The 27,158-nt window shown below is 42.9% G+C and overlaps 1 protein-coding gene across 1 annotated transcript in view; it reads right to left on the reverse strand.

Moving 5' to 3' along the window:
- SHQ1 (SHQ1, H/ACA ribonucleoprotein assembly factor) overlaps positions 1-27,158 on the reverse strand; it is a 113,881-nt gene that overhangs the window by 69,844 nt on the left and 16,879 nt on the right. Inside the window, exons 6-7 of the mRNA XM_045022675.1 lie at positions 26,278-26,390; positions 19,992-20,122 (exon numbers count right to left, since the gene is read on the reverse strand). Coding sequence (XP_044878610.1) covers positions 19,992-20,122; positions 26,278-26,390 — 244 coding nt within the window. The remainder of the gene's footprint in view (positions 1-19,991; positions 20,123-26,277; positions 26,391-27,158) is intronic.

Here is a 27,158-nt window from a genome sequence, read left to right on the forward strand (position 1 = left end):
AGTATTTGCTGAAGGGCAGATCCGTGCCACTAATGTCACCTATGCAATGAATGCAAGGAAGACTTCAGAAGACTAAGACAGCCACAACATTGTCAACCTATGAAACGCCAACTAACTGTATTTATTTGGAGACCTTGTGACACCTTAGAGACTAACAAATTTATTTGGGCATAAGCTTTCATGGGCTATAATCCACTTCATCCGATGCATGGAGTTGAAAATACAGTAAGCAGGTATAAACATACAGCACATGAAAAGATGGGAGTTGCCTTATCAAGTGGGGGAGGTCAGTGCTAATGAGGCCAATTCAATTAGGGTGGATGTGGCCCATTCCCAACAGTTGACAAGAAGGCGTAGATATCAACAGAGGGAAAATTATTTTGTAGTGACCCAGCCAACTCCCAGTCTTTATTCAGGCCTAATTTGATGGTGTCGAGTTTGCAAATTAATTCCAGTTCTCCAGTTTCTTGTAGGAGTCTGTTTTTGAAGTACTTTTTGTTGAAGAATGGCAACTTTTAAGTCTGTTATTGAGTGTCCAGGGAGACTGAGGTGCTCTCCTACTGGTTTTTGAATGTTACAATTCTTGATGTCTGATTTGTGGCTACTTATTCTTTTGCGCAGAGACTGTTCGGTTTGGCCAATGTACATGGCAGAGGGGCATTGCTGGCACGTGATGGCATATATCACATTGGTAGATGTGCAGGTGAACGAGCTGTATTTATTTGGAAATTTACAGCTTATGGAAAGGTTCAGTCTTTAAAAAGAAAAATTGTTGCTGTTCTTTAAAAAAAATCAGACTGGTCACTGGCAAGCATGATGGATTACTGTAAATAAAACAAGTGATCCCTGGAGCATGTAAATGCTATATTAAATACATGTGTCAGCCTGAGTCTTTGAAGACTTTTGTATTGCCTAAAAAGGAGTTTTACTGTTCAGCATTTTGAAATAGAGTAAAAATGAACTTTTAACTAAGCTGAATGTGACTGCTACAAAATGTAAAGCATTTCATCTGGAATCTGTAGAAACAAGACTCTAATGTGAACCTTAGCAGCAAGAACGAGCCTTTCAAAAGTTTTTCCCTCATGGGAACAGCTATGTAATTAGTTAGGCTTTTTGGGGGGAGGCGGGGGGGGAGGAGGATTATTGACTTGCCTTAGACCAGGGGTAGGCAACCTATGGCACAGGTGCCGAAGACGGCACGCGAGCTGATTTTCAGTGGCACTCACGCTGCCTGGGTCCTGGCCACCAGTCCGAGGGGCTCTGCATTTTAATTTAATTTTAAATGAAGTTTCTTAAACATTTAAAAAACCTTATTTACTTTACATACAACAATAGTTTAGTTATATATTATAGACTTATAGAAAGAGACCTTCTAAAAACATTAAAATGTATTACTGGCACGTGAGACCTTAAATTAGAGTGAATAAATGAAGACTCGGCACAGCACTTCTCAAGGGTTGCTGACCCCTGCCTTAGACACTGTAAGCATGAACAAAAATCTGAGGCTGTCCGTTTAAGAAAAAAGGTGCCTATCCCTGAAATGATACTTTTGCCACAAACACAATGAAGATGAAGTCTAATTTCTAATGTTTCCACTGGCATCCCAGGCATTGTGCAGCAAAAGCAGTTTTTCGGTGATTTTAATAGCCTGATGACTGCCATTCAGGCTGAGAAGAAAAATCAGGAAGAAAACAATGAACTGGAGATGTAATGATTCCAACAAACAATAAAAATATAAGGGACTAAAAAAGAAAAAAAAACACTTAGGACAATGAAACAGCAAATTAGAAGACGACAAAAAATACAGTGTGCATAAAAGCTGGAGAAAGAGCCAGAAAAGGTTAATTAAAAGTAGATTCAAGGTAAGAATAGAAAACAGCTAAAGGCATTAAATGCTAATAAGACTAGCTGATCCAAAAAAAATCTGGTAATGAGACAGAGAACTGAAGAGGTAAAAAACAAAACAAGGGAAAATAAGCAAGGAAGAAAGTAAGAGCAGTAATCAAATAAATAAAACCATGCAAAAAGATATCCGTATTTGTACTTACTCCTCCCAGTCAAAAACAAAAGTAATCAAATGTTTTGTTCTAAGAAACTATTTATGATTAAAAAAATCCTCAAGACAAATTAGTAAAGGCAGTAACAATAATTCAGCTGCTTTTTAGTTCAATATTTTCAATAGGAAAGTAAATTAAATATACTGACTGTCATTTTCCCATGAACTTCTACTAGCTTACACAGCATTTTACAACCCTTTGTTCATTAAAAGCTCTTCTTTTTTTACAAACGCAATATACATTTCAATTATGTCCGTTTTCATCCATTCTCCCAGCAATGTCCTGCCATCGGCCAGCCAGCTGCCAAGTTCCTTCCAGTACTGCTGAATCCTTGAGCGCACAGGTTATCCACAAACACAGGCGGGAGGGAGGCTGAGCAAGGGGAGTAGTGATGAGACATAGGGCAAGTCTACACTACAAAATTAAGTCAGCCTAAGTTACATCGACGTAGAGCTGCCGCAGTCATTAAATCACTTTTGCATGTCCACATTATGCTCCTTGTTTCAGCAGGGTGCATCTCCAACTAGCAGTGCTTGCATCAATGCAGAGAGCAGTACACCGTGGGTAGCTATTCCACTGTGCAACTCACTATTATTTAGCACAGGGTGTTTTGGGAAGGATTTGCAATGCCTCACAGGAGCAAGAGAGTCACACAGGGGTAACTAGGAATATGGTTTCAATGTCCCATGATGCAGTTTTCTCCATCCCATAATTTTATCTGCATCCCAGAATGTTGCACGCCTCTTTTCAAATGCTCTGCAAACCCGCGTGTCTGCCATCTCTGCAAGAAGCATGGGTCCTACACTGCTCTGCACTATTGCCATGAGCGTTGTGAACACAACATGCCTGATCCTGCAGCATTTCCAGAGCCACAAGAAGAGCCACAAGGAATAGGACAATTCTTTGCAGGCTGGCTTGCAGTGCACCATGAAAAGAAAGAATTAAAGGTTGTTGTTGGCAGTCAAAGAGCAGCTGCAAACAATGAAGCGCTAGTTCTGGGCCCAAGAAACAAGCACCGACAGGTGGGACCTCATCGTTATGCGGGTATGGGATGACAAGCAGTGGCTACAGAACTTTCGGATCCACAAGGCCACATTCCTGGAACTGTGTCCGGAGCTCACCCCAGCCCTCCGACACAGCAACACCAAAACGAGAGCTGCACTGGCTGTGGAAGGTGAGTGGAGATCGCTGTGTGGAAGCTGGCAACACCAGATTGCTAACACTGGGGGGGAGGGGTTGCTGTGATGCAAGCGTGCAGGGCCATTAATCACATCCAGCTATGAAGGAGTTTGACTCAGAGCAATATGCAGAACATAGCGGATGGTTTTGCAGCAATGGGGTTCAGGAACTGAGGTAGGACGATAGATGGCACACATATCCCTATTCTGGCACCGGACCTCCTTGCCACAGAGTACATCAACAGAAAGGGCTACTTTTCTATGGTATTGCAAGTGCTGATGGATCACAGGGCACGTTTTACTGACATCAGCATGGGATGGTCAGGGAAGATGCATGAGGCACGCATCTTTAAGAACACAGGCCTTTTCAGAAAGCTGTAAACAGGGACTTTCTTTCCAGATCAGATAATTACCATTGGCGATATTGAAATGCCTATAGTGATGCTGGGAGTCCCAGCACACACTTACTCCCATGGCTCATGAAGCCATACACTGGCCACCTCAACAGCAGCTAGGAGCACTTCAACCACAGCGGGTACAAAATGACAGTTGAATGTGGCTTTGGCTGCTTGAAAGGTCTCTGGTGCTGTCTACTCACAAGATTAGACCTCAGTGAAAAAAAATATCCCACTGGTTATAGCCAGGGCCGTTCCTAGGGGCTATGGGGCCCAGGACACAGGCGCCAAGTTTCTATCTGCCCGGAGGTGCTCCCCCAGGCCCTGCCCCCACCTCCCCTTCCCACTTGCCTCTTCTTGGCCCCGCCCCCCTTCCAGTTCTTCCCTCTCCCCAAAGCGCACTGCGCCCTTGCTCCAGACACAGCAAAACAGCTGTTTGGCAGTAGGCTCTGGGAGGGAGGTGGAGGCACTGATTTGTGGGGCCCACCCGCAGACAGGAGGCGCTGCGGGGTGGCGGAGGTTGCTATAGGGGCGGCTCCTCTCTCCTCCCGCCCCCCACGCCTCACCTCCCCGCCCGCCTCCTCAGGAAGCGCAGGGCCCAGGCAGTTGCCCCAGTTTGCCGTACCTTAGGGACAGCTCTGGTTATAGCTGCCTGCTGTGCACTTTATAATATCTCTGAAGCAAAGGGGGAGAAGTTTCTGCCAGGGTGGAGGGTGAAGATGAAACAGCTGTCTGCTGATTTTTAACAGCCAGATACCAGGGTTATAAGAAGAGCTCGACCTAACTACATTGACTTAAGTGCTCCACGTCTCGCAGAGGTAGAGTTATTACGTCAGCGTAGCGGGCAAGTTACATCGGTGGGAGCAATATTTTAGTGTAGACGCTTACACTGTCAGGTCAATGTAAGCTGCCTTGTGTCAACCTAACTCTGTAGCGTAGACCAGGCCATACAGCGGTGCTACTTCAGCTAATTTGTCCTAGTGATAGTGTCAGAAATGCGACAGAAGAAGGCAGGTTGCAGAGAGTATAAAGAAGTGGAGAACAAGGGTTTTCAAAATTGCTCTCTGAAGCTCTGCTAAGGAGTTCTTGCTTCTACAGCCTTGTACCAAGAAAGCATTTTTGCTTAGGAATGGGCCTGATTCAGCAAGGTATTCAAGCACATGCTTAATTTTAAGCATGGGAATAATCCCATTGATTTCAATTGGACTATTCTCATGCCTAAAGTTAGGCACATGTTTAACTATCTGGCAGAACTGAGATCTACTTGTCTTGTTAAGAAGTAAGAAAGAGTGAGTCTAGGGCCTGGTCTACTCTACCGAATTTAGCAGCATTAAACCGAATTAACCCTGCACCCGTCCACACAACCAAGCCCTTTATATCGATATCTGTACTCCTCCCCGACGAGGGGACTAGCGCTCAAATCGGTATTGCCATTTCAGAATAGGGTTAGTGTGGCCGCAATTCGACGGTATTGGCCTCCAGGAGCTATCCCACAGTGCACCATTGTGACTGCTCTGGACAGCAATCTGGAGTCAGATGCACTGGCCAGGTAGACAGGAAAAGCCCCGCAAACTTTTGAATTTCATTTCCTGTTTGCCCAGCATGGAGCGCTGATCAGCATGGACTGTATGGGAGATACTGGATCTGATCGCTTTATGGGGAGACAAATCTGTTCTATCAGAGCTCTGTCCCAGAAGACGAAATGACAAAGCATTTGAAAAAATCACCAGACAGAGGCCACAGCAGGGACTCAACACAGTGCTGCGTGACAAGCGTAACGGAAAGCCAAAGAACCAAATGGACGCTCATGGAGGGAGGGAGGAGGGACTGAGGACTCCAGCTATCCCACAGTCCCCGCAGTCTCCGAAAAGTATTTGCATTCTTGGCTGAGCTCCCAATGTCTGAAGGGTCAAAAACATTGTCCCGGGTGGTTCAGGGTATATCTCGTCAATTTACCCCCCTCCATCCCCCGCCCGTGAAAGAAAAGGGGAAAAAAATCATTTTTCACCTTTTTTCAATGTCACCGTATGTCTACTGCATGCTGCTGGTAGACGCGGTGCTGCGGCGCTGAACAGCAGCATCCCCTCCTCTTCCTTTCCTGATGGCAGACGGTACAAAATGGTGGAAAACCGTCCTCATCATCCCGTGAGTGCTCCTGGCTGGCCTCGGTGAGGTCGGCCAGGGGCGCCTGGGCAATGATGGGAATGACTCCTGGTCATTCCCGGCAGACGGTGCAAAAGGATTGAAAACCGTCCTCATCATAGCAACTGGGGGCTGAGCTCCTCACCCCCCCTTTCATGTCTAATGAAGATTCTGTACTGCCTGGACTATCATAGCAGCGGGAGGCTGCCTCCCCCTCATCTTCCCTCACTAAAAACTCAGTGTTTCTTATTCCAGCATTCTTTATTACTTCATCACACAAATGGGGGGACGCTGCCACGGTAGCCCAGGAGGGTTGGGGGAGGAGGGAAGCAACGGGTGGGGTTGTTGCAGGGGCACCCCCTAGAATGGCACGCAGCTCATCATTTCTGCGGGATATCTGGGGCTCTGACCCGGAGAGGCTTCACTCTCTGGTTCTCTAGTACACTTGCCCCATATTCTAGGCAGGACTGACTCTATTTTTAGACAAAACATAAAGAAGGGAATGACCTGGGGAGTCATTCCCATTTTTGTCCATGCGCCCCCGGCCGACCTCAGCGAGGCCAGCTAGGAGCACCCATGACAGCAGCAGACGGTACAAAAGGATTGATAACCGTCATCGCCAATTTCCAATTACAGACGGTGATATAGGGCTGGTAACCATCTCTGCTACCTTGCAAAGGCAAATGAATGCTGCTGTGTAGCGCTGCAGTAACGCGTCTGTCAACAGCATCCAGTACACATACAGTGACTGTGACAAAAGGCTAAACGGGCTCCATGGTTGCCATGCTATGGCGTCTGCCAGGGCAATCCAGGGAAAAAGGGCGCAAAATGATTGTCTGCCGTTGCTTTCATGGAGGAAGGATTGAGTGACGACATTTACCCAGAATCACCCACGACACTGTTTTTGCCCCATCATGCATTGGGATCTCAGCCCAGAATTCCAACAGGCGGGGGAGACTGCGGGAACTATGGGATAGCTACCCACAGTGCAACGCTCCAGAAATCGACGCTAGCCTCGGTACATGGACGCACACCGCCGAATTAATGTGCTTAGTGTGGCTGCGTGCACTCGACTTTATACAATCTGTTTTAAAAAACCGGTTTCTGTAAAATCGGAATAATCCCGTAGTGTAGACATACCCTAGGCTACCCTCAGTTCTGTGAAGAAACAAAAATCTTTCAGTGGGAGCCTGAAGGGATGAGATCTTTCCTATTTTGATACATCTAGAATATCCTGTTAGGTTTGCAAAGGGAGAAAACCACAAAAGTAATGTATCAGTGATGAATCATTAAGAAAATTTTCTAACTAGAGTCATTATTCTCCTGTACTACTTATTTTATTCTGACACCACTACTTTGCCAGTAATGTACAGCTATATAATCATTACTGGAGTTATACACTTGTCATGGTGACTTTTTTTAACTTTAAAATAAAGAAAATCATGCATTTGTCATGGCATAAGTGTCGTAACATAGTATTGTATTCCACACTATATTACAAAGAATAAAATCATGGACCTGGTTCACTTTATATTTTTACGTTTTAAGACATTTTAAAAATGTTTTTGGAGATATCAGATGTGATGCCCAGCTAACTAACCTTTCCAGCTTTTACTGTTCTCTTCCAAACATGCCTTTATCTATCAAGTTTCGTAAGTTACCATCAACATGTTATTTGAGCCCCTGACCTATAGTTTTATTCTTCATCCACAATTTTTTTGCTATTAATTTGATATTAATCTAGATCAGGGGTAGGAAACCTGCGGCACATGAGCTGATTTTCAGTGGCACTCACACTGCCCAGGTCCTAGCCACCGGTCCAGGAGGCTCTGCATTTTAATTTAATTTTAAATGAAGCATAAATGTTTTAAAAACCTTATTTACTTTACATGCAATAGTTTAGTTATTTGTTATAGACTTCTAGAAAGAGACCTTCTAAAAACATTAAAATGTATTACCAGCACGCAAAACCTTAAATCAGAGTGAATAAATGAAGACTCGGCACAGCACTTCTGAAAGGTTGCCGACTCCTGGTCTAGATTCTCTTTCACTTAGTATCTTAGAAAAATATAAACAAGTGAGCATTCATACAAGTCTCACCGCTAAGAAACAGGACATTGTTGTTATTTGCTATAGATGACCAACAGCAAAAGCTTCACAAAGTAGTTGATAAAAGCACCAAGCCATCTCTTACTGTTAGTGAACACCAGGCCCTCTCAGAGGTCCAAAGAGGCCCAGGCCACTTCCAGCTTTTTGAGGGCCCTAGCCATAACAAAAATAAAGAAAAGATGACACATGAAACCAAAATAAGGCACCAAAAAAAAAGAGAGAGAGAGAATCTCAATTTTTTTTATTTAACAAATGCTTTTCTAGTCTTTTTCTGTGCAAATGCGCTAATTATTGAGGGGGGGGGAAAATCTAGCTTTCGTGCAATGTCACAGTTGATATTAAGCATGGCGAGCCCATTCAAACGCTCTTGTCCCATAGCTGAACAGTGATAGTTCTTTACCTGCTTCAACATGTTGAAGGTGCGTCCACCTGAAGCCACAGATGCAGGCAAACTGACAAAAATACGCAATGTGATTGTGATATTAGGAAACACCCCAGAGAGTCCAAGTTCGAGTATTTCTTGAAGCAATTCCTTTGGCTTGCAATCCAATTTAAAGTTCATGGAATATATTCATTTGAAGAAGATGTCCTCGTCATTGAGATCTTTTGAGATTTCTTTGTTGTACTGTTGCTGAAATTGTTCAGCTGCAGAAAATAGACCTTCATTACTCAGTCTGTTGAACTGCTAAAGAAACCCCAAAATGGTACAAATTAGTCGCAGTGACTGAAATCGATGTGTAAGACCTGACTGAACGAGTCAATAACAAGGAAGACACTGACCCGCTAATGCTGCTCAGCCTCGGATTCAGAAGGTAAGTTGCAACTGGTGGAGAACTCAGAGAAATGCCAATATTCTGTGCTACTAATTTGGACTCAGTCAGGATCGTACCCCATTGTCAACGTATCTATTAAATGTCACTGATAAGACTTTCAATGTTATCCCTCTCAACATCAAGTGGAGCATTACGTGTTTCAATTACCAGATTAGTTTGGTGGATCATGGTAAGTAGCTTCATCCACAAAGATGACATCAGAATGCATTCAAATTTGGACATGTGCTTTTGAATAGACTGAAGTTCAGTTCGTGCCTGTGCTGTGAGATTGAGAGATTCAAGCTCATTTAAAGCCTCTCTCACTGAATTCAAATGCTGCACAACTGGTTGAACACCATCAATCTGTGCAGACCATCTAGTTTTGGACATCTCATGCAGTGAAACAGGAAGATACTGCTTCAGAATTTCCCACCTTTCTGGACTGCTACTGAAGAGATTGTACATTTGCTGAACAGTTCCAAAGTAGGTAATTTTCTCCTTACATGATTCAGCACAGTCAACTCCTACAAGGTTAAGTGTGTGCTTTCCACAGCTGGAGAAAATTCTGTTTGATTTATGCTCAAGCAGAACTGCTTGTACACCTTTGTACTTCCCAGTCATATTAGATCCATTATCATAGGCTCGACCAACTCAGACTTGAAAATCTAACTTAAAACCTTCTAGAATTGCTAGTACTCGAGCAGCAATTTCTTTTCCAGTTTTTTTCGTGAAATTATCAAACAAAAGAAACCTTTCTTCAATTGAAAATTTTGAGCTGTTTACAATCTTAACATAGTGAATAACCATAGTAGGCTGTTCCTTGTGAGAACAATCTGGAGTGGCATCAGCAACGATTGAAAAATACTTGGCATTTCCAATCTCATTAAGAATTGTTGTTTGTATGACCCACATAGCTCAATAAACTCATTTTGTATCCATGTGGACAGATAATGAACTTGCATGCACTTTTGACTCTCTTGCAATTCTCAAACACGTTTAACGTGCTCTGATAAAAGTGGGTGATATTTGCTGAGGAGCTCAACTATGCCTAGAAAATTTCAATTTGCACGATCACCAATACTTTAACTGGAACCAAAGAAAGCCAATCCCCACTCAGAAAGAAAAAAGAATGACATTCAGGATGCACTCAAGTTTTTTCCAGTTATTACTTTCTGTAGAGAATTGAGTCGAGAGTAAATTCTCAACTGAACTTCCAGCTAATTCTACCCTTCCATGCAACACAGTTTTCTTTGTGTGATGTTAAACTCTTACGTGATGGTATTCGGTCTTTCAACCTCCTCCAACCTCTGTTGATGCTCCATCCTAATTGATCAGAGAGAACCGATGCATTTGTAGCACTTTTGTTCAAAATGAAGCAGGGTGCACAGTACAGAGATTGTTTTTCCGTACTCCAGCATAATCAGACTCTTGTGCAGGTCTCACCCTTTGGAATAGTTTTTGTCAGCAGACGAGTAGGAAAGGCATGATTATCAGCATCTCATGGAATGTTACTTGCAATTTCAAGGAAAGATTGCATTTGGGCAGCATTGCTCGTCAATAATTCCAATGTCAGTCACAGTCAAACTGCAGTACTCATGAATTGCTCTTGCTGTGTAAGATCTACATCTTCCTGTTGCTGTTGAGTTTCTTAATCGTACACAGGATCTTCAACTGCGTCTGTTACTGTTGCCACATCTCCTTCTTGACTACTGTCCTCAGGTTCATGTATTGGCATTGAAATATCACCTGTTGCAGTTGCAGAGTTTTCATTATTTGTAGCATTGTTTGTTGGGGAAGGTGTGTTTTCCAGTGGTTTGAGAAATGAAGTTATTGGCTTTGAGCTCTTAGCTGCTGCTTCACTCAATTGTTTTTTCCATCTCTTGCTTGCACACTTTCAAATCTCCTCTTCATAGTAATCTATCTGGTCAATATGTAGCCTATCCACACTTGAAATATTCTGCTATAAGTAAGTAGCTTATCTACACTTGAAATCTTCTACTGTACAGCATTTGTGTACATGTTTAAAGACTTAAAAGGAAGGAATACTAATTAAGAACACAAAATGAAACAGACAGACAGGTTATTATCCTTATCACTGAATCAAAACTCAAGCACGCAAGGTATAACAGGCTGAGCTGAAGACAAAAGGGATGACATGTATATAGCAAACACAGACATGGATACAGACAGAGGGATAATGTCCAAAAATTTCAAACGTGTGTCCTCACGAAACTCACTGTACAAGATTGTCCTCACAAATTTTCACCTTGAATCTAGGCCTATAGACTACGAAAGCCTATGACGATGGCCAAGCTAGGTCTCAATCAACCAACCAACCAGTCACCTCTTTTAGCTACCATATGAAGATAATGAGGAATTCTCACACAAATAATTCCTTAAACAACTAAACATACAACTATAAAGACACTAAAATGTAACAATTCTCTACCTTTGAATATGCACTTGATCCAGCACCAGCCACTAGTAGTGGTTTGTTTATATAATCAGCTGATCTGAGAGGACACGTTCATCACAGTCTAATCTTGTGCCATCAGAACAGATATATTTTTATTAATATTTATGAACATATTTAACTTTTTAATATGACAATATTTATATCGGTTAACAAAAAAAATTATGTCTGTTACCAAATCACATCTCTTATTTGCTTAAATTTGCAGCTCTAAGCTGAGAGAGTGCATCACATTTTGGTCCGACAGGGATGTGCATAAAAACAAGTTACGAAACTTATTAAATGCCAAAAAATTCACAAGTGTCTACATTTGAGGCCCCCTTTGAGCTTGAGGCGCAGACCAAATGGTTCCCCCTCTGATCGGCCCCTGTCAACACTACAATTGCTCTCATCCTGTACTCGACAACAGGTTGCCACTATCTCACAAAATAAATCAATGTTTGCCTTCACTCTCTAACCAGCCTCCAGGACAACATCTATTTTTACACCACTGACAGTTACAACAAAACAGGGATAATGCATTGACTACCATCTTTGAAACAACAGTTCATCCAGCTGGTATAAGAAAAAACAACTGAAGGAGACTGATATTTTACTGCGTGTGACACGTAGCCAGAAAGGGTTAAGCATCCTACAGGATACATGACCCAAATTCAACCTTTAGGGACAAACTGGTAGATGATGATGTTTTTGTGTGTTTACATAAATATTGTCACAAGTTAACAATGCGATCGAACATTTCCTGTCTGAGCTGTATTCTGTTCATTCAGAGATCAAAAGGAGTGAACATTTAAATGAACTGTAAATATAGTGATATCATTGTATTGATTTCTCTTTGAAGTATCTAGCAAATCACCTGCAAATGGTAGAAAACAGGCAATTGCCTTATGTTATTCTGGGTAGCTAATTACAGGTGATAGTTAGGAAATAGGTCTTCTGCAGAGTCAGGATATTGCCTACTGTTCAGCTATAAACTCTCAGCTGTCAAAAGAAGGCCTGGAACTACCTAAAAAACTCTGGGGTCCTGATCCGTTTTATCCCAGATCTGCTTGATGCTTTCGTCGCAACCCTAAACTCATGCTCAAACATGGCGTCTGTATGGGCAATTGTCGGTCAAAAGGTCACATTGGTACAGTGTGCAACACCGTAGTGCGGTGTGCAACATTATAGTGCCGTGTGCCTATTCCCAAACCTTCTATCTGGTCAATTGTGGGTCAAGTTGGTGCCGTGTGCTACAATACCAGCGTGTTGTGTGCAAAAGAGTAGTGTGCCGGGTGCAGCTCCTGTTGACGTAGAGGGCTCCAGCTCGGAACCTGGAGGGCGAAGGAGCTAGGGACCAATCAGACGCTGACACGAGTAAGAGTCTTCCAATAAAACTGTATCTCGCGCCAAAAACGGCAGGTGTGCCCGCGTGTTAGCTGGAAGGCCTGATCACCCTTTCAGCCAGGGTCTCCTCCGGATTTTGCCGGCTCGTGTCGTGTCGTGTTAGGATTACTTCCCCTCAATTCGTCATGTACTTTGTGTCTGTACTGCTGGTCAGCTGCGCCTGGAGTGTGGTATGTGCATTTTAATTTCTGTGAACACTTTGTTTGCTTAGCCTCTTTTTTTTTTTTCCTCTCTCCCTTATTTGGTGCAAAGTTGTGTATACAGTATAGGAGGATCAAATTGTTGTATTGATTACTGTTGTGGTTAGTTGGTGTATTTCACAACATTCGGTTAATGCGTGCACAGTTTACTCAGTTTGCGTGTCCATTTTGGATTTTAGTAAGTGGTTGATCATAGGTCATTTAGTTCTTGGTGTTAGATGCAAATAGACTGTTTTCAAGTTATGTGTGGTTTATCTTGATAGTATTTCTAGTTGATAAATTACCTTCCCCCGGCCCAAGTTGTAACTTATCCCTTGTTAATAAACGGCCACGTGGTTTGAAATTTCAATCTGTCACGTTTTGATTTTCCTCTCTCAATTAAATACTTACTCGAACCTGCGTTTGTCTCGGTTAGCTTTATGCAGGGGAAGCTTAAGTCGTAAGACTGAGATCTCCAGTCCCACCTGGATCACCGTGGATATGAACACTGGACTGAATCTATGAACTAATTCTGAAAGAACTCTTTGAACCTACAAAGCTCACCATCTCTATGAAATTGATCTCAGAACTGTACTCATGTTTGTGGGTATACTGATCTTTTAACCAATATTCTCTCTCTCTTTTTGTTTTTAATACATTTTAGTTTAGTTAATAAGAATTGGTAAGATATGAAATATTCTTTAACTTGATAGGTGATGTGTCCGATCCTTTGGGATTGGTAGAACTTTCTTATACAATGAATAAAATTTTCAGTAATCCTTGTCATATTTGACTTGAGAGTCTGTGTGGAAGCCCAAGGCTGGGTTGCTATAAGGGAACTGAGTTTTTGGCTTCTGTGTAACCAGTAAGGTATTGTAGAAGCTGTTTTGTGCTGGCTTGGTAAATCTAAGTACTGGCATATCCACCAGCTTTGGGGACTGTCTGCCCCATTCTTTGCAGCTTGCCCTAACTGAGTAACCTCAATGTGCCCCCGTCCCCCAGGACCCTGGTTGCACTGGGTTGGCCAGATAAGGAGCACGAACTTTTAACACAGATGCAAGCCCTTGTTTTAGAGGATTTGTAGAGAAAATGCTAAGTTTAAAAAATATATTTTGCAGAGAATGGAGATGCGGGTCCATTTTTAAACAACTTTAGGCTGAAAAAAGGTGATTACTTGGGCTTCTATTACCTCTATAGGTATTTAGTATGTAGAGGTGTAAGTATAAGTATGATTGGGCTAGCTCAAATTTCCATTCAGCCACCCATTCAAAGTAAAAAAAGATAGTGAAGTTGATGAAGGTGGGCTAATTACATAAATAAGTTTTCACTTTTCAGTTTAAACTTTCACTAAATTCTGCAAATAAGTGCTCTCTAACACCAAAATGGAATGGTTCTGACTATACAGCCACTCCATAATGGACTGAGTCATACACCCATTATAAATCACTTACATTTTGCAACATTAATTGGTTTACAAATATAACATAAGCAATAATGCTTTTTTAAATGTTCTTACAAGTGGATTCATTTTTCAATAAATTTCTGTCAGGAATAATGAGTACTTCCCACAGTTAGAAAGAAATGTCCCTTAAAGCCGAAAGTCATAAAATGGAACTTAATGCAGTATATATTATCTGATTATATAAGATAACATGGGAAGAGTAAATGTGTATTCTCTTGTTTTCTACAAAACTACACGGCATACAAACTATACATACATGAAAGCTTAACACGTGTACTCCATAAGCACTGCTTTTCAAGCCATGGAAAGACAGGCTGATAAAGGACAGAAGTAGTTACCTACTCTACAGTTACAGTAACTGGTTCTTTGAGATGTTGTCAACATGGAACCCACTGTAGGTGTGCCTGCATCTGATGAGCATGAGATCAGGGGTTTTTTTTGTTTTTTGTTTTTAAACACAACAGTGTCCCTTACGGCTGCAAATGCACACTGTGCCTCCTCATGCTTCTATGCAAGAGCAGTGACCACAACCCTCCTTCAGTTCCCTTGCAATTCAAAGCCCTTGGTAGCTGAGGATTCTAAAAAGCAGGGATAGAGGACAGATTAGGGGATCTACACTGACATCATCATCTTGAAGAACCAAAGATATCATAAGGCAAGTACTGTAACTGTCCTTTCTTCTTCAAGCATGCAGGAGTGTGGATCCCACTACAGATGACTGGCAAGAATTACCCCTCAGGATGGGAGGAATGAGGAGTTTCAGCTCCATCAGTCAAACCTTGATTGTAATACTGCTCTCCTAAACTTAGTATTGACCCAGCCGCTAAGTCCAAGGTGTTTGACAAAAGTTAGGGGGTTACTCCATGTCATCGCCTTGTACATCTCTGATATTGGCAAATGTCTGAAGAATGCAAATGTCACTTTGTAATGAGTCTTGATGTTCAGTGGGAGATATTCACCAGCCAACTGTTAACACAAGGAGATACACTGTTGTAGCCAATTTTGATATTCTCTGAGATGAGATGGTTTAACCTTTACAACACCCATCTATAGCCATAAACAGAGAGGGTTAATCTCAATGGTTTTGTCCTATCAATATAACAAAGCAAAGTCCTGGAAACATCTAGTGTGCAATTTATTTTCTCCCAAAGCCAAATGTGGTTTTTTGATGGATTGATTCAGATGAAGTTTCAGACCATTCTGAGGATGATTTTGGGTGAGGCCTTAACACTACTTTGTCCCTATATAATAAAAACGAAACATTCAAGAAATATTCTTCAAATAGTTTGAAAAGGAATAAGTCTGAAGCTTAGCTGAGGTAGTAGGATGGATACTCACTGGGTTCTCTCTCACTGAAGGCAGTAGGAGGGCAGTAAGAAGGAACCAAGGGAGGGTAACGGTGACTCCACAACTTATGCCCTTGCATGGGAGGGCACAGGGCAGCCCCTATGGGCACTGCTGTAAATTCAGTCTGGCACACAACAAACACTTTCAGTGGTGTACAAACTGAAATGCCCAACAAACTACAGGTTTATCATACAATGGGCATCATCTAAATCGATCTCAAAGGATATTATAATACATGTAATATTAGTTTGTGCCACTAGACTGCCTGTACTTTTAAACTCTGACATTTTGCAGTTGGGCATTGGGAGCCCTCCTGAGACTTTTTAATATGGGCATGATCCAAAGCTCTTTGAAATCATTAAAAGCCTTCCCAGTTTTCAACAAGCTTTGGTTCAGGCACACATGGCACCTTTGCCTACTGCAATCAGATATCTGCCCAGTCCTATTGGATAACGCAGCCACTCTCAACCAGTACGAGAAATCCTTCCCTTTCCACAATATACAGTGTCAATTCCTACATGCGAACTTTCGATATCACTTCCACTTTGGCAATAGCCTGACGCATCAGTTCTTTTCCAGACTATATCACTAATACAGATCTTGAGACAGTTAACTTGCATTTTCCTTGTAAGTACCAAGTAAACTATTTTTGTGACATCCCTGCTACCTCTAACTCTGTATAAATAGGAATTCCTTGAATCTTCGTTATAACTCAAATTGGCTGCACTGTCTTGGATTTTATTGCTTTAATACTTTCTCCAAACATAGAGAACTCAGATTGCTCACTGATTGCTCCTCCACAGCATGTACACACTTTCTGTACCCTTGAGGCTTCCTGCCCCCTTATGCATCTGCATTAATGACAAATCTCCAGGTGGAACCTGCACTCCCTCTCATGGTGATTTCTTCTATCACATCTAAATCAGGATTTAACAGCCTCCACTGGTTTCAAACTCTCACTCGGTTCCCTGTCATCTCTTGCTGAAGTTTCCACTGACACAAGAGCAGCTTCTCTCTCAAATCTCTCTCAGTCAACAATTTGTTTGGCTGCTGTCATTACATAATCCAAACACCATTCAGTCTTTTAATGAGTCATTTAAATTTACACGAGATTCACAAAATGTCATGAGTTTCTTAAATTCAGCCAACAGACTGAGGGGTTCTATCATGTTTGTGACATCAAAACTAAACTTCTCCCCTGTAATGAGCCGTCTGGGAAAGAGATGGTCCCTTAGGACTGTCCCAATACCTGCATAACTTTTCCTAGTTGGGTCACTAAGGCTTGTCGGGCTTTTGAGTAATTTCTGAGTCATTTCCTATAAAGCCCAATGGTTTTTTTAGGAACATCATTTGCAAAAAAACCCTATTTATTCTATCTATGTAATCTGCGCATTGTTCTTCATTTTCGTTGTATTCTGTAACATGGACAAATGTGATCACAACATTATTAAATGAGACGTCAACAGTGAGCGCAAACAAAAGAAATAAACCTCACTACTTTTTTGTTTCCAAGTCTCTCACACTTTTGTCCAATGTCTTTAATCTACTGTGTCTCCAATGTATGCGATGTGTGTGTTAATAATGCTTCATTGCAATGGCTGATGGAGATCAATGAGAGAATGCACCAGAGCTGTTGCAACACACACTGTTTACTCAGTTTCCCTTCCGTTTCCTGTGTAAATGCTCAGAGTACAAGGAACTGGAGCCTAGAACAGGGGTGGGCAAACTTTTTGGCCCGAGGGCCACATCAGGATTGCAAAACAGTATGGAGGGCCGGGTAAAAAAGGCTGTGCCTCCCCAAACAGCCCACGCCCCGCCCCTTATTCTCCCCCCCCACTTCCTACCCCCCTCAGAGCCCCCAACCCATCCAATCCCCCCCTGCTCCTTGTCCCCTGACCACCCCCTCCCGGGATCCTCGCACCTAACCGCCTCCTGGGACCCCATCCCTATCCAAGCTGCCCCACTCCCTGTCCCCTGACTGCCCCCCTCGGTACCCCTTGCCCCTAACCACACCCCCCCCCCGGGACCCTACTTCCTATCCAACCCCACTGCTCCCTGTCCCCTGACTGCCCCCGACCCCGACACCCTCTGCCTCTAAGCGGCCCCCCCCAGGACTCCATCCCCTATTTACACACACACACACCCCCGCCCATTTCAGAATGTGGCCCTGCGAACATGGGCGGAGGACTCAGGAGGAGCAGGGACAGCCACGCAGCCGGAGAGAAGCAGCAGTTTCCCTTCAAAGCATCGCTTCTCTCCAGCCGGCTGCACCGCTGCTCCTCCTGAGTCCTCTGCCTGCATTCCCCGTGCTCCCACCTGCTCCCCTGCCCCTGCAGTGCAGCCCCTCGCTCCTGCGGGAGGGGGTGTGTGCCGGTGCTGAGCTGCCCAAGTGCCCGGCCCTGGGTCCCTGTTGTTGGGGGGCCCCTGCAAGGGCACCCTGTGTTCACTGGCAAATCTGCCCCTGAGCTGCGCCACCCGGCCAGAGCCTGCCACGCGACCACACTGCCGGCATGGCAAGCTGAGGCTGCGGGGTAGAGGGGACAGCAGGGAAGGGGCCGGGAGCTCAGGGGCCAGGCAGGATGGCCCCGCGGGCCCGATGTGGCCCGCACGCTGAAGTTTGCCCACCTCTGGCCTAGAAACACAAAGTAATATTTATATATATGGATCCCATGTTTGATTAATTAACAATTATCATTTAGCATGGCAAATCCTGTATTCCTAAGTCAGGGGTGCGCAAACTTTTTGGGCCGAGGGCCAAATCTGGGTGGGGAAATTGTATGCAGGGCCGTGGCAGGGGGTTGGGGTGCGTGAGAGAGTGTGGGGTATGGGAGGGGGTGAGGTGTGTAGGAAGGGGCTCAGGGCAAGGGATTGAGGCAGAGGAGGGGTGCGGTGTGTATGGGGGGCTCAGGGAAGGGATGCAGGAGGAGTGCGGGGTGTGGGAGGGGGGTCAGAGAGGAAGTTGGGGTGCAGGAGGGGTGCAAGGTGCTGGCAGGGGGCTGAGGGCAGGGAATTGGGGTGCAGGAAGGGTGCAAGGTGCTGGCAGGGGGCTCAGGGCAGGGAGTTGGGGGGCGATGCAGGAAGGGTTCAGGCTCCGGCCCGGCGCCGCTTACCTAAAGCGGCTCCAGGGTGGCAGCGGCGCGCACCAGGGTCAGGGCAGGATCCCTGCATGCCTGCCCTGTGCCCAGCCCGGTGCTGCACCCAGAAGCGCTGCGACCCCTGGGAGAGGGGGGACGGAGAGCTCCGCATGCGCTGCCCTTGCCGCGCCTCCAGGTACCTCCCCCAAAGCTCCCATTGGCCGCAGTTCCCCATTTCCAGCCAATGGGAGCTGCGGAGAGCAGTGCCTGGAGGGAATACACGGAGCCCTCTGCCCCCCAGCCCAGGGGCTGCTGAGACTTGGTGCCGGCGGTGCCGCGGGCCGGATCCAAAGCCCTGAAGGTCCGGATCCGGCCCGCGGGACGTAGTTTGCCCAATCCTGTCCTAAGTCTTCTACGAGATGATATAACGATCAGAGGACATATATAAAGGTAAGTCAACTCTAAAACCACTATCTATACAAGTAGTAATCTCACACAGATACCCATTAATAGTACTGTCACAAGTTCATCCTCTAAAGATGAAACACATCTTGTAAGCCATAAAACAAGGAATTGAAAGAAGCCCATAGGATACATAAAAAAAATATATATGTGGAATAACCACCTGTGGAACGATATAATATACAAGTTTCTAAAGATGATTCGTATATTGTATAGAAATATTGGCAGACATTACGAGAGTTTTATGCAAATTATTCTGAACAATGAGACTTACAGTACAGTGTCTGCATCATATTCACAAGTGGATACATAAATCAATTACTACTGTATTTTCAAAAAAGGAAATATCTGGTATCAGGAGAACAATGACTTACGAAAAATCTGAAAAAAAGGAGCTATACTAGTAACACACTGGGCACTCGCACCTTCCAGCTAATATAATGTCCAAACAATGACAGTTTTAATTTGAAATTACATTTCATGACTGTCAACTCTTGAGAGGTTTCCATGAAGTCCATAAAATCTATAACGAAGACTTAAAAGGGAGCTGCATCTTCACAGATCACTGATGTGTCTAATATAATCCGTGAGAACAGATGACAAAGCTAAAACTACAGTTTCTTCTGAAGATACGAGGTTGCATAATAATTAATTGCACAAAAAACTCTAGTAGTTTATATATAAATGCTGCAGGATAGATGACCAATATATATCTCCTATCCAAACAGATACTCAACTCTTCAAAACAACCCCATTATAATCATCCTTGAAATAAATAATGACAAAGGGTCGTATTAATATTACATGACTGGAAATTGCTAGCTAGAACCATGACTTTTCATCTTGAAGATAGCTTTCTGACAAGTAATGTGGAACAGAACCAATAAAAACTAAATGAAATGTATACACTCTTACCGAACGTTGTTTGACTAACATGTTCATGATGACTCCTTCCCTGGGAAGCCATCTTTTTTGCATAAGCATCAACCCACCAGGGCTTGTACTTCAAAACATGCTGAATGACAACGCCTTCAAAAAAGTCAGCACTGGAGAAAAGAGTCGATTGTTATTTATTTCAATGTATAGTACACATAAAAAAAAACACCAATCCCAGATTCTCTAGTGGCATGCACTAAAAATTAGAGCTCTCAAGCAATTAAAAAAAATTACAATTAATTGCACAATTAAAAAATTAATCGATTAATCACACTGTTAAACAATAATAGAATACCATTTATTTAAATATTTTTGGATGTTTTCAACATTTTCAAATATATTGATTTCAATTATAACAGAATACAAAGTGTACAGTGCTCACTTTATATTTATTACAAATATTTGCACTGTAAAAAACAAAATCATATTTTTCAGTTCACCACATACAAGTACTGTAGTGCAATCTATTTATCATGAAAGTTGAACTTACGAAGGTAGAATTTTGTACAAAAAAAACTGCGTTCAAAAATAAAACAATATAAAACTTTAGAGCCTACAAGTCCACTCAGTCTTATTTCTTGTTTAGCCAATTGCTCTGACAAACAAGTTTGTTTACATTTTCAGGAGATAATGCTGCCTGCTTCTTGTTCACAATGACACCTGAAAGTGAGAACAGGCATTCACATGGCACTGTTGTAGCCGGCGTCGCAAGATCATAGAATCATAGAATATCAGGATTGGAAGGAACCTCAGGAGGTCATCTAGTCCAACCCCCTGATCAAAGCAGAACCAATCCCCAGACAGATTTTTTCCCCCAGATCCCTAAATGGCTCCACATGCCAGCTGCGCTAAAGATTCACATGTCCCTTCATTCTTCAACCACCATTCCAGAGGATATGCATCCATGCTGATGATGGGTTCTGCTCAAGAACAATCCAAAGCAGTGCACACCAACGCATGTTCATTTTCATCATCTGAGTCAGATACCACCAGCAGAAGGTTGATTTTCTTTTTCGGTGGTTCGGGTTCTGTAGTTTTTTGCATTGGAGTGTTGCTTTTAAGACTTCTGAAAGCATGCTCCTCCACACTTCATCCCTTTCAGATTTTGGAAGGCACTTCAGATTCTTAAATCTTTGGTTGAGTGTTGTAGCTATCTTTAAAAATCTCATACAGGTACCTTCTTTGCGTTTTGTCAAATCTGCAGTGAAAGTGTTCTTAAAATGAACAACATGTGCCGGGTCATCATCTGAGACTGCTATAACATGAAATATATGGCAGAGTGTGGGCAAAATAGAGCCAGAGACATACAATTCTCCCCCAAAGAGTTCAGTCACAAATTTAATTAAGGCATTATTTTTAACGAGCGCCATCAGCATGGAAGCATGTCCTCTGGAATGGTGGCCAAAGCATGAAGGAACATACGAATGTTTAGCATGGCTGGCATGTAAATATGTTGCAATTAGGGATGTAAAATGTTAACCAGTTAAGCAGTAAGCATTAGTCTTACTGGTTAACCTGCCTTAACCATTAACCTCCAGGCCTGCCAGCCCCGGCAGCCCTGCGCTGGCCAGCCCACCGACCCCAATGGCCCTGCACCGGCCAAAGCGGCCCCAGCTGCGCCACCCAGAGCAGTGCCACCCGGCCAGTGCAGCCCCAGCTGCCAGCCCTTTAATCGATTAACCGTTTAAACAAAATATTTTAAAATAATTTAAACAGTTAACTTTTTAAACAGTATTTACATCCCTACTTGCAATGTGGGCTACTAAAGTCCCATGCAAATGCCTGTTCTCACATTCTGGTGACACTGTAACTAAGAAGTGGGCAGCACTATCTCCAGTAAATGTAAACAAACTTGTTTGTCTTAGCGATTGGCTGAACGAGACGTAGGACTGAGTGGACTTGCAGGCGCTAAAGTTTTGCATTGTTTTGTTTTTGAGTGCAGTTATGTAACAAAAAGATCTACATTTGTAAGTTGAACTTTCACAATAAAGAGAATGCACTACAGTACTTGTATGAGGTGAATTGAAAAATACTATTCCTTTTGCTTATAATTTTTACAGTGCAAATATTTGTAATAAAAAATAGTAATATAAAGTGAGCACTGTACACTTTGTATTCTGTGTTGTAACTGAAATCAATATATTTGAAAATATAAAAAATATTCAAAAATATTTAATAAATTTCAGTTGGGATTCTATTGTTTAACAGTGTGATTAAAACTGTGATTAATGTTTTTTTAATCATGATTAATTTTGAGTTAACTGCATGAGTTAACTGCGATTAATTGACAGCCCTACTAAAAATACAATCACATTAAAAACAAACCTAACCAAAATCAGCTCCTTCCCTCGACACCAAAAAATAATTAACCAAAGATTAGATGAAAACCTAAACAATACACTCCTTTTTCCCAACCCTAAAGCTTGGGGTAATAGATGCGCAATACAGGAAAGTCCTGAATGTTGACTAATTTTGGATCAGTTAAGAGGAAATAGTTTCCAAAGCTGACAGCCCTTACTGCCATGCTGCCAGAAAACTCCATTTCACGGCAAGGGGGCTCCAGCTCAAAGCATCTCTGCTGACTGCAGAAATGGCAGTGTTACACATTGCAAGGTGGCTTCTCAAGTAGGCCTGGCTCAACTCATTTAGGGCTCTATAGCAAAATAGAGAACACATTTAGGGCAGGTCTACACTATGGGGGAAAATCGATATAAGATACGCAACTTCAGCTACGTGAATAACGTAGCTGAAGTCGAAGTATCTTATATCAAATTACCTACCGTCCTCACGGCGCAGGATCGATGTCCGCGGCTCCCCATGTCGACTCCGCTACCGCCGTTCGCGTTGGTGGAGTTACGGAGTCGACATGAGCACGTTCGGGGATCGATATATCGCGTCTAGACGCGATATATCAATCCCCGAGAAATCGACTGCTACCCACCGATACGGCGGGTAGTGAAGACGTACCCGTAGAAATTGCTGCACCATCCTCATCTTTGCCAGTAGCTGGAGATGCAAAGGCTGGGGCCTGGATTTCCCTGCAGGGTGTTGCCTCTGGACCTCCTTAGAGTGACACCATCCCCCTCCACACTAGCCATTATCTTGTATACCTACCTAATAGGTTTAGCCTACAGCCCAGTATATGCCTAGCAAAGTTTTCAAGCCCTGCACTTATGAGTCACTTGTTCCTATGTTTTGTCCATTTTCTCTCTCCATTATTATCCAATGGACAAAGGATGTACTGTTAGAGGATTTTCAAAAGTCCAAGTTTTCTGCTATCATCCTATCTTGCCTTTCAGGCCAAACAGCAATGAAACAAACAAGAAAATTTAGGACTACAATTCATGGTAAAAATGCAGGAAATATTTCTTAATATTTATTATGAGTACTACCCAAATTTTTTAAATACAAAGTACAGTCTGTCTTATTCTTATAGTAATAAATAGCAGGTTCTTTTAATGTATTTAATGTATAGCCCAGCCTATTTTTTCCCTCATAGACAGTATTTCCTGTTTGCCTCCACTGCCTTAAGTCTGGCCTCTAAATGTACCACCTTCCCTTCCACAGTCATTTTTCCCGTCATCGGAGTCTCTCAGTGGTGTAAGGCAAGAGAGAATTCTATTACAAAAATCCAAGCTTTGAGAGCTGCCCACAGAATAAAAAGGAAGAGGGAGATTTAAGTATTTCACAGAATGTTTTATAAGTATTATTTCCCCAACTGCTAAGTCATCTCCTTGTTTAGTATGCAGCTGCGGTACACACCTCCGTTATTTCCACAGCAGCTACCCTCCTTTATAACCATGAGGACAATTACAACTCCAGGAGAGAAATATGAAAGCTGCTTTTTCCTGGAAAATGCAACTGACAAGAAAGGACACTTGGTGTCTAGGTGCAAATAAGTGATGGTCACATTAACACCACCCTATACCGAAAACCTACCGACCGCTATGCCTACCTTCATGCCTCCAGCTTCCATCCCGGGCACACCACACGATCCATTGTCTACAGCCAGCACTGAGGTACAACCATATCTGCTCTAACCCCTCAGACAGAGACCAATACCTACAAAATCTCCATCAAGCATTCTCAAAACTACAATACCCGCACAAGGAAATAAGGAAACAGATCAACAGAGCCAGACGTGTACCCAGAAGCCTCCTACTGCAAGACAAACCCAAGAAAGAAGCCAACAGGACTCCACTGGCCATCACATACAGTCCCCAGCTAAAACCCCTCCAACGCATCATCAGGGATCTACAATCCATCCTGGACAATGATCCCACACTTTTACAGGCCTTGGGTGGCAGGCCAATCCTCGCCTACAAGACAACCTGCCAACCTGAAGCATATTCTCACCAGTAACTGCACACTGCACCATAGTAACTCTAACTCAGGAACCAATCCATGCAACAAACCTCGATGCCAACTCTGCCCACATATCTACACCAGCGACACCATCACAGGACCTAACCAGATCAGCCACACCATCACCGGTTCATTCACCTGCACGTACACCAATGTAATATACGCCATCATATGCCAGCAATGCCCCTCTGCTATGTACATCGGCCAAACTGGACAGTCTCTACGGAAAAGGATAAATGGACACAAATCAGATATTAGGAAAGGCAATATACAAAAACCTGTAGGAGAACACTTCAACCTCCCTGGCCACACAATAGCAGATCTTAAGGTGGCCATCCTGCAGCAAAAAAACTTCAGGACCAGACTTCAAAGAGAAACTGCTGAGCTCCAGTTCATCTGCAAATTTGACACCATCAGCTCAAGATTAAACAAAGACTGTGAATGGCTTGCCAACTACAAAACCAGTTTCTCCTCTCTTGGTTTTCACACCTCAGCTGCTAGAAGAGGGCCTCATCCTCCCTGACTGAACTAACCTCGTTATCTCTAGCCTGCTTCTTGCTTGCTTATATATACCTGCCCCTGGAAATTTCCACTACATGCATCCGACGAAGTGGGTATTCACCCACGAAAGCTCATGCTCCAAAACTTCTGTTAGTCTATAAGGTGCCACAGGACAGTTTAATAATGATATTTTTTTTAAACAAATATCAAAATACACACATGAAAATATAAACGCTTGATCCTGCAACCTATGAACCACAAATTTCTACTGATTTCAAAGAATTTAGCCCCACTGTACAGGCTACAAGACGGTCTCTCTCAGGCTGAAATTTATCATTCCCGTAATTGACATCAGATTAATATCTAAAACTATTTCAGCTGCAGTAAAAACTATTTTCAAAAGATTTGATTGAGTAAAGAGACACTTTCTACTCCTTCTGGAGTATGTCTTTGAGAAGAGCTCTGTGGTTAGGAAGTACACTCTTTGTCCTGAAACATGCAGACTGGATTAAGGGGAGTTGACATCTTCTGCCTCAAAGTTTATAGAAACCAAAAATAATTTCTTCCTACTGCAGACTGTTATTTTGCAACCAGCAGAAGAGAGGTGTCTGAGGTCTAAACGTGGAAAAGACCCCCCCCGAAAGGAAGTCATTTATTTGCCATTTTTAGGCTGTATATCTATCCATGAGTTTTTGTCTTTTTCTTGATTTGAAAGGTTCAATTTTGAAAGAATCTCCCTGAAAGGCAGAGAAGATCTATTTCTACCCGCCTTACACAGGAAGAAATAATCTGGGAAAGGAGCATCAAGAATTTTGCTTGAGAGTGCGCACCCAGTCTCTGCCTAAATTCTGTGCTCATTCCTCAGAACAAAGGGCTCAATAACAAGGGGATGGGATCTGAGCAATAAATAAAGGGTGACTTAAGCAAAAGTCAAATGATTACAGAACTCAGAGAAACACTGTAGAATCCATCTAAAAAAAGAATGTTTACCTGCTCATGGTTAAGGTGGGTTGACTTACATTGTTACTCAGGAGAAAACAAAACTATGATGTCTACAACCTAAAATGCTGGCAAGGATTCGTTACCCTGATGCTTGAGAGGTCAACTATGAAATAATATTCTGCAGTTCACAGCAGCTCTGCTTGAGTACAGATTGGCCTCTGAGTTTAATTGAGCAGCAAAGTAAGCCTGAAGTGGATGAGCAACATCTTGTGTCGCTGTCACACTTATGAATACCCTCTAAAGTCTAGTGTTATGAGACATGAAGAGTCAGGCAAATAAAAAGTAAACCCATTTTTTTTAAAAGAGATTTTAAAATCCATCATCTATTAAATGGCAAAATACATTTATTTTAGCTGATGTAAATTCACTTCCTCAGGAGGAATAAAGCAGTACTCACAGATAATGATCAGGATCAAACTTAGCAATCTCAGTCTCCAGTCGCTTCTGTCTGCGTCCATCTGCAGGAGTTAAGTCTGGATCCTTAACGTCAATAACATCACTGAGCTCATCCTGGAAAGGCAACAGGAACAAAAAGAATAAATGAGAGTTTAGAAGCGATGCTGAACGGCCTTATACTAAGGTGAGCTATTAGGATGTTAAGTGCCACTACCAAGTCTCCCTTACTGAAAAGCTATGTATTATGGGAAAGGCTGCGATTTAGATCATGGAAGTCACAGAATCAGTGACTTTCAAAGATCTCCGTGACTTCAACCAGCACCAGCTGTGATCTGCAGAGTCCCCTGCTGCCTGTGGAGGCAAGGAGCTGTGGGGTTCCCTTGTCGCCACTATGGCGGAGTGACCAGGGAGCTCGAAGCCCACATGGATGGTGGGGATCCCTGGAGCTCCCAGCCCACCGGCAGATGCCCAGGCGCCACATTTTGTCATGGATATTTTTAGTAAAAGTCAGGTACAAGTCACGGGCTTCCATTAATTTTTTATTATTGCTCATGACCTGTCTGTGACTTTTCCAAAAATATCCATAACAAAATCTTAGCATTAATTATGGGTCATAATACTATGCCTTTCGTTGCATAATTTGTTTTTATGCACAATTAGTATAATTACATTTATTTTGTTTTTAAGACATTAGCCTAAAGTGGAAACAGTAAACAATGAAATAAAAAAAGCTTTGACCTGGATCCAGTATTGCCCCCATATTTTTACAATTCTACTGCTTTTTGATTCATAATGTATCTGCTGTTGATTGCATGTTGATTGTAATAATTAAAACTGGGTGCTATTCTTGTTAAATCTACTTCAATCAGTTCTGCTCACCTG

The sequence above is a fragment of the Mauremys mutica genome, chromosome 7, assembly GCF_020497125.1.
Source record: "Mauremys mutica isolate MM-2020 ecotype Southern chromosome 7, ASM2049712v1, whole genome shotgun sequence".
NCBI classification, from domain to species: Eukaryota; Metazoa; Chordata; order Testudines; family Geoemydidae; genus Mauremys; species Mauremys mutica.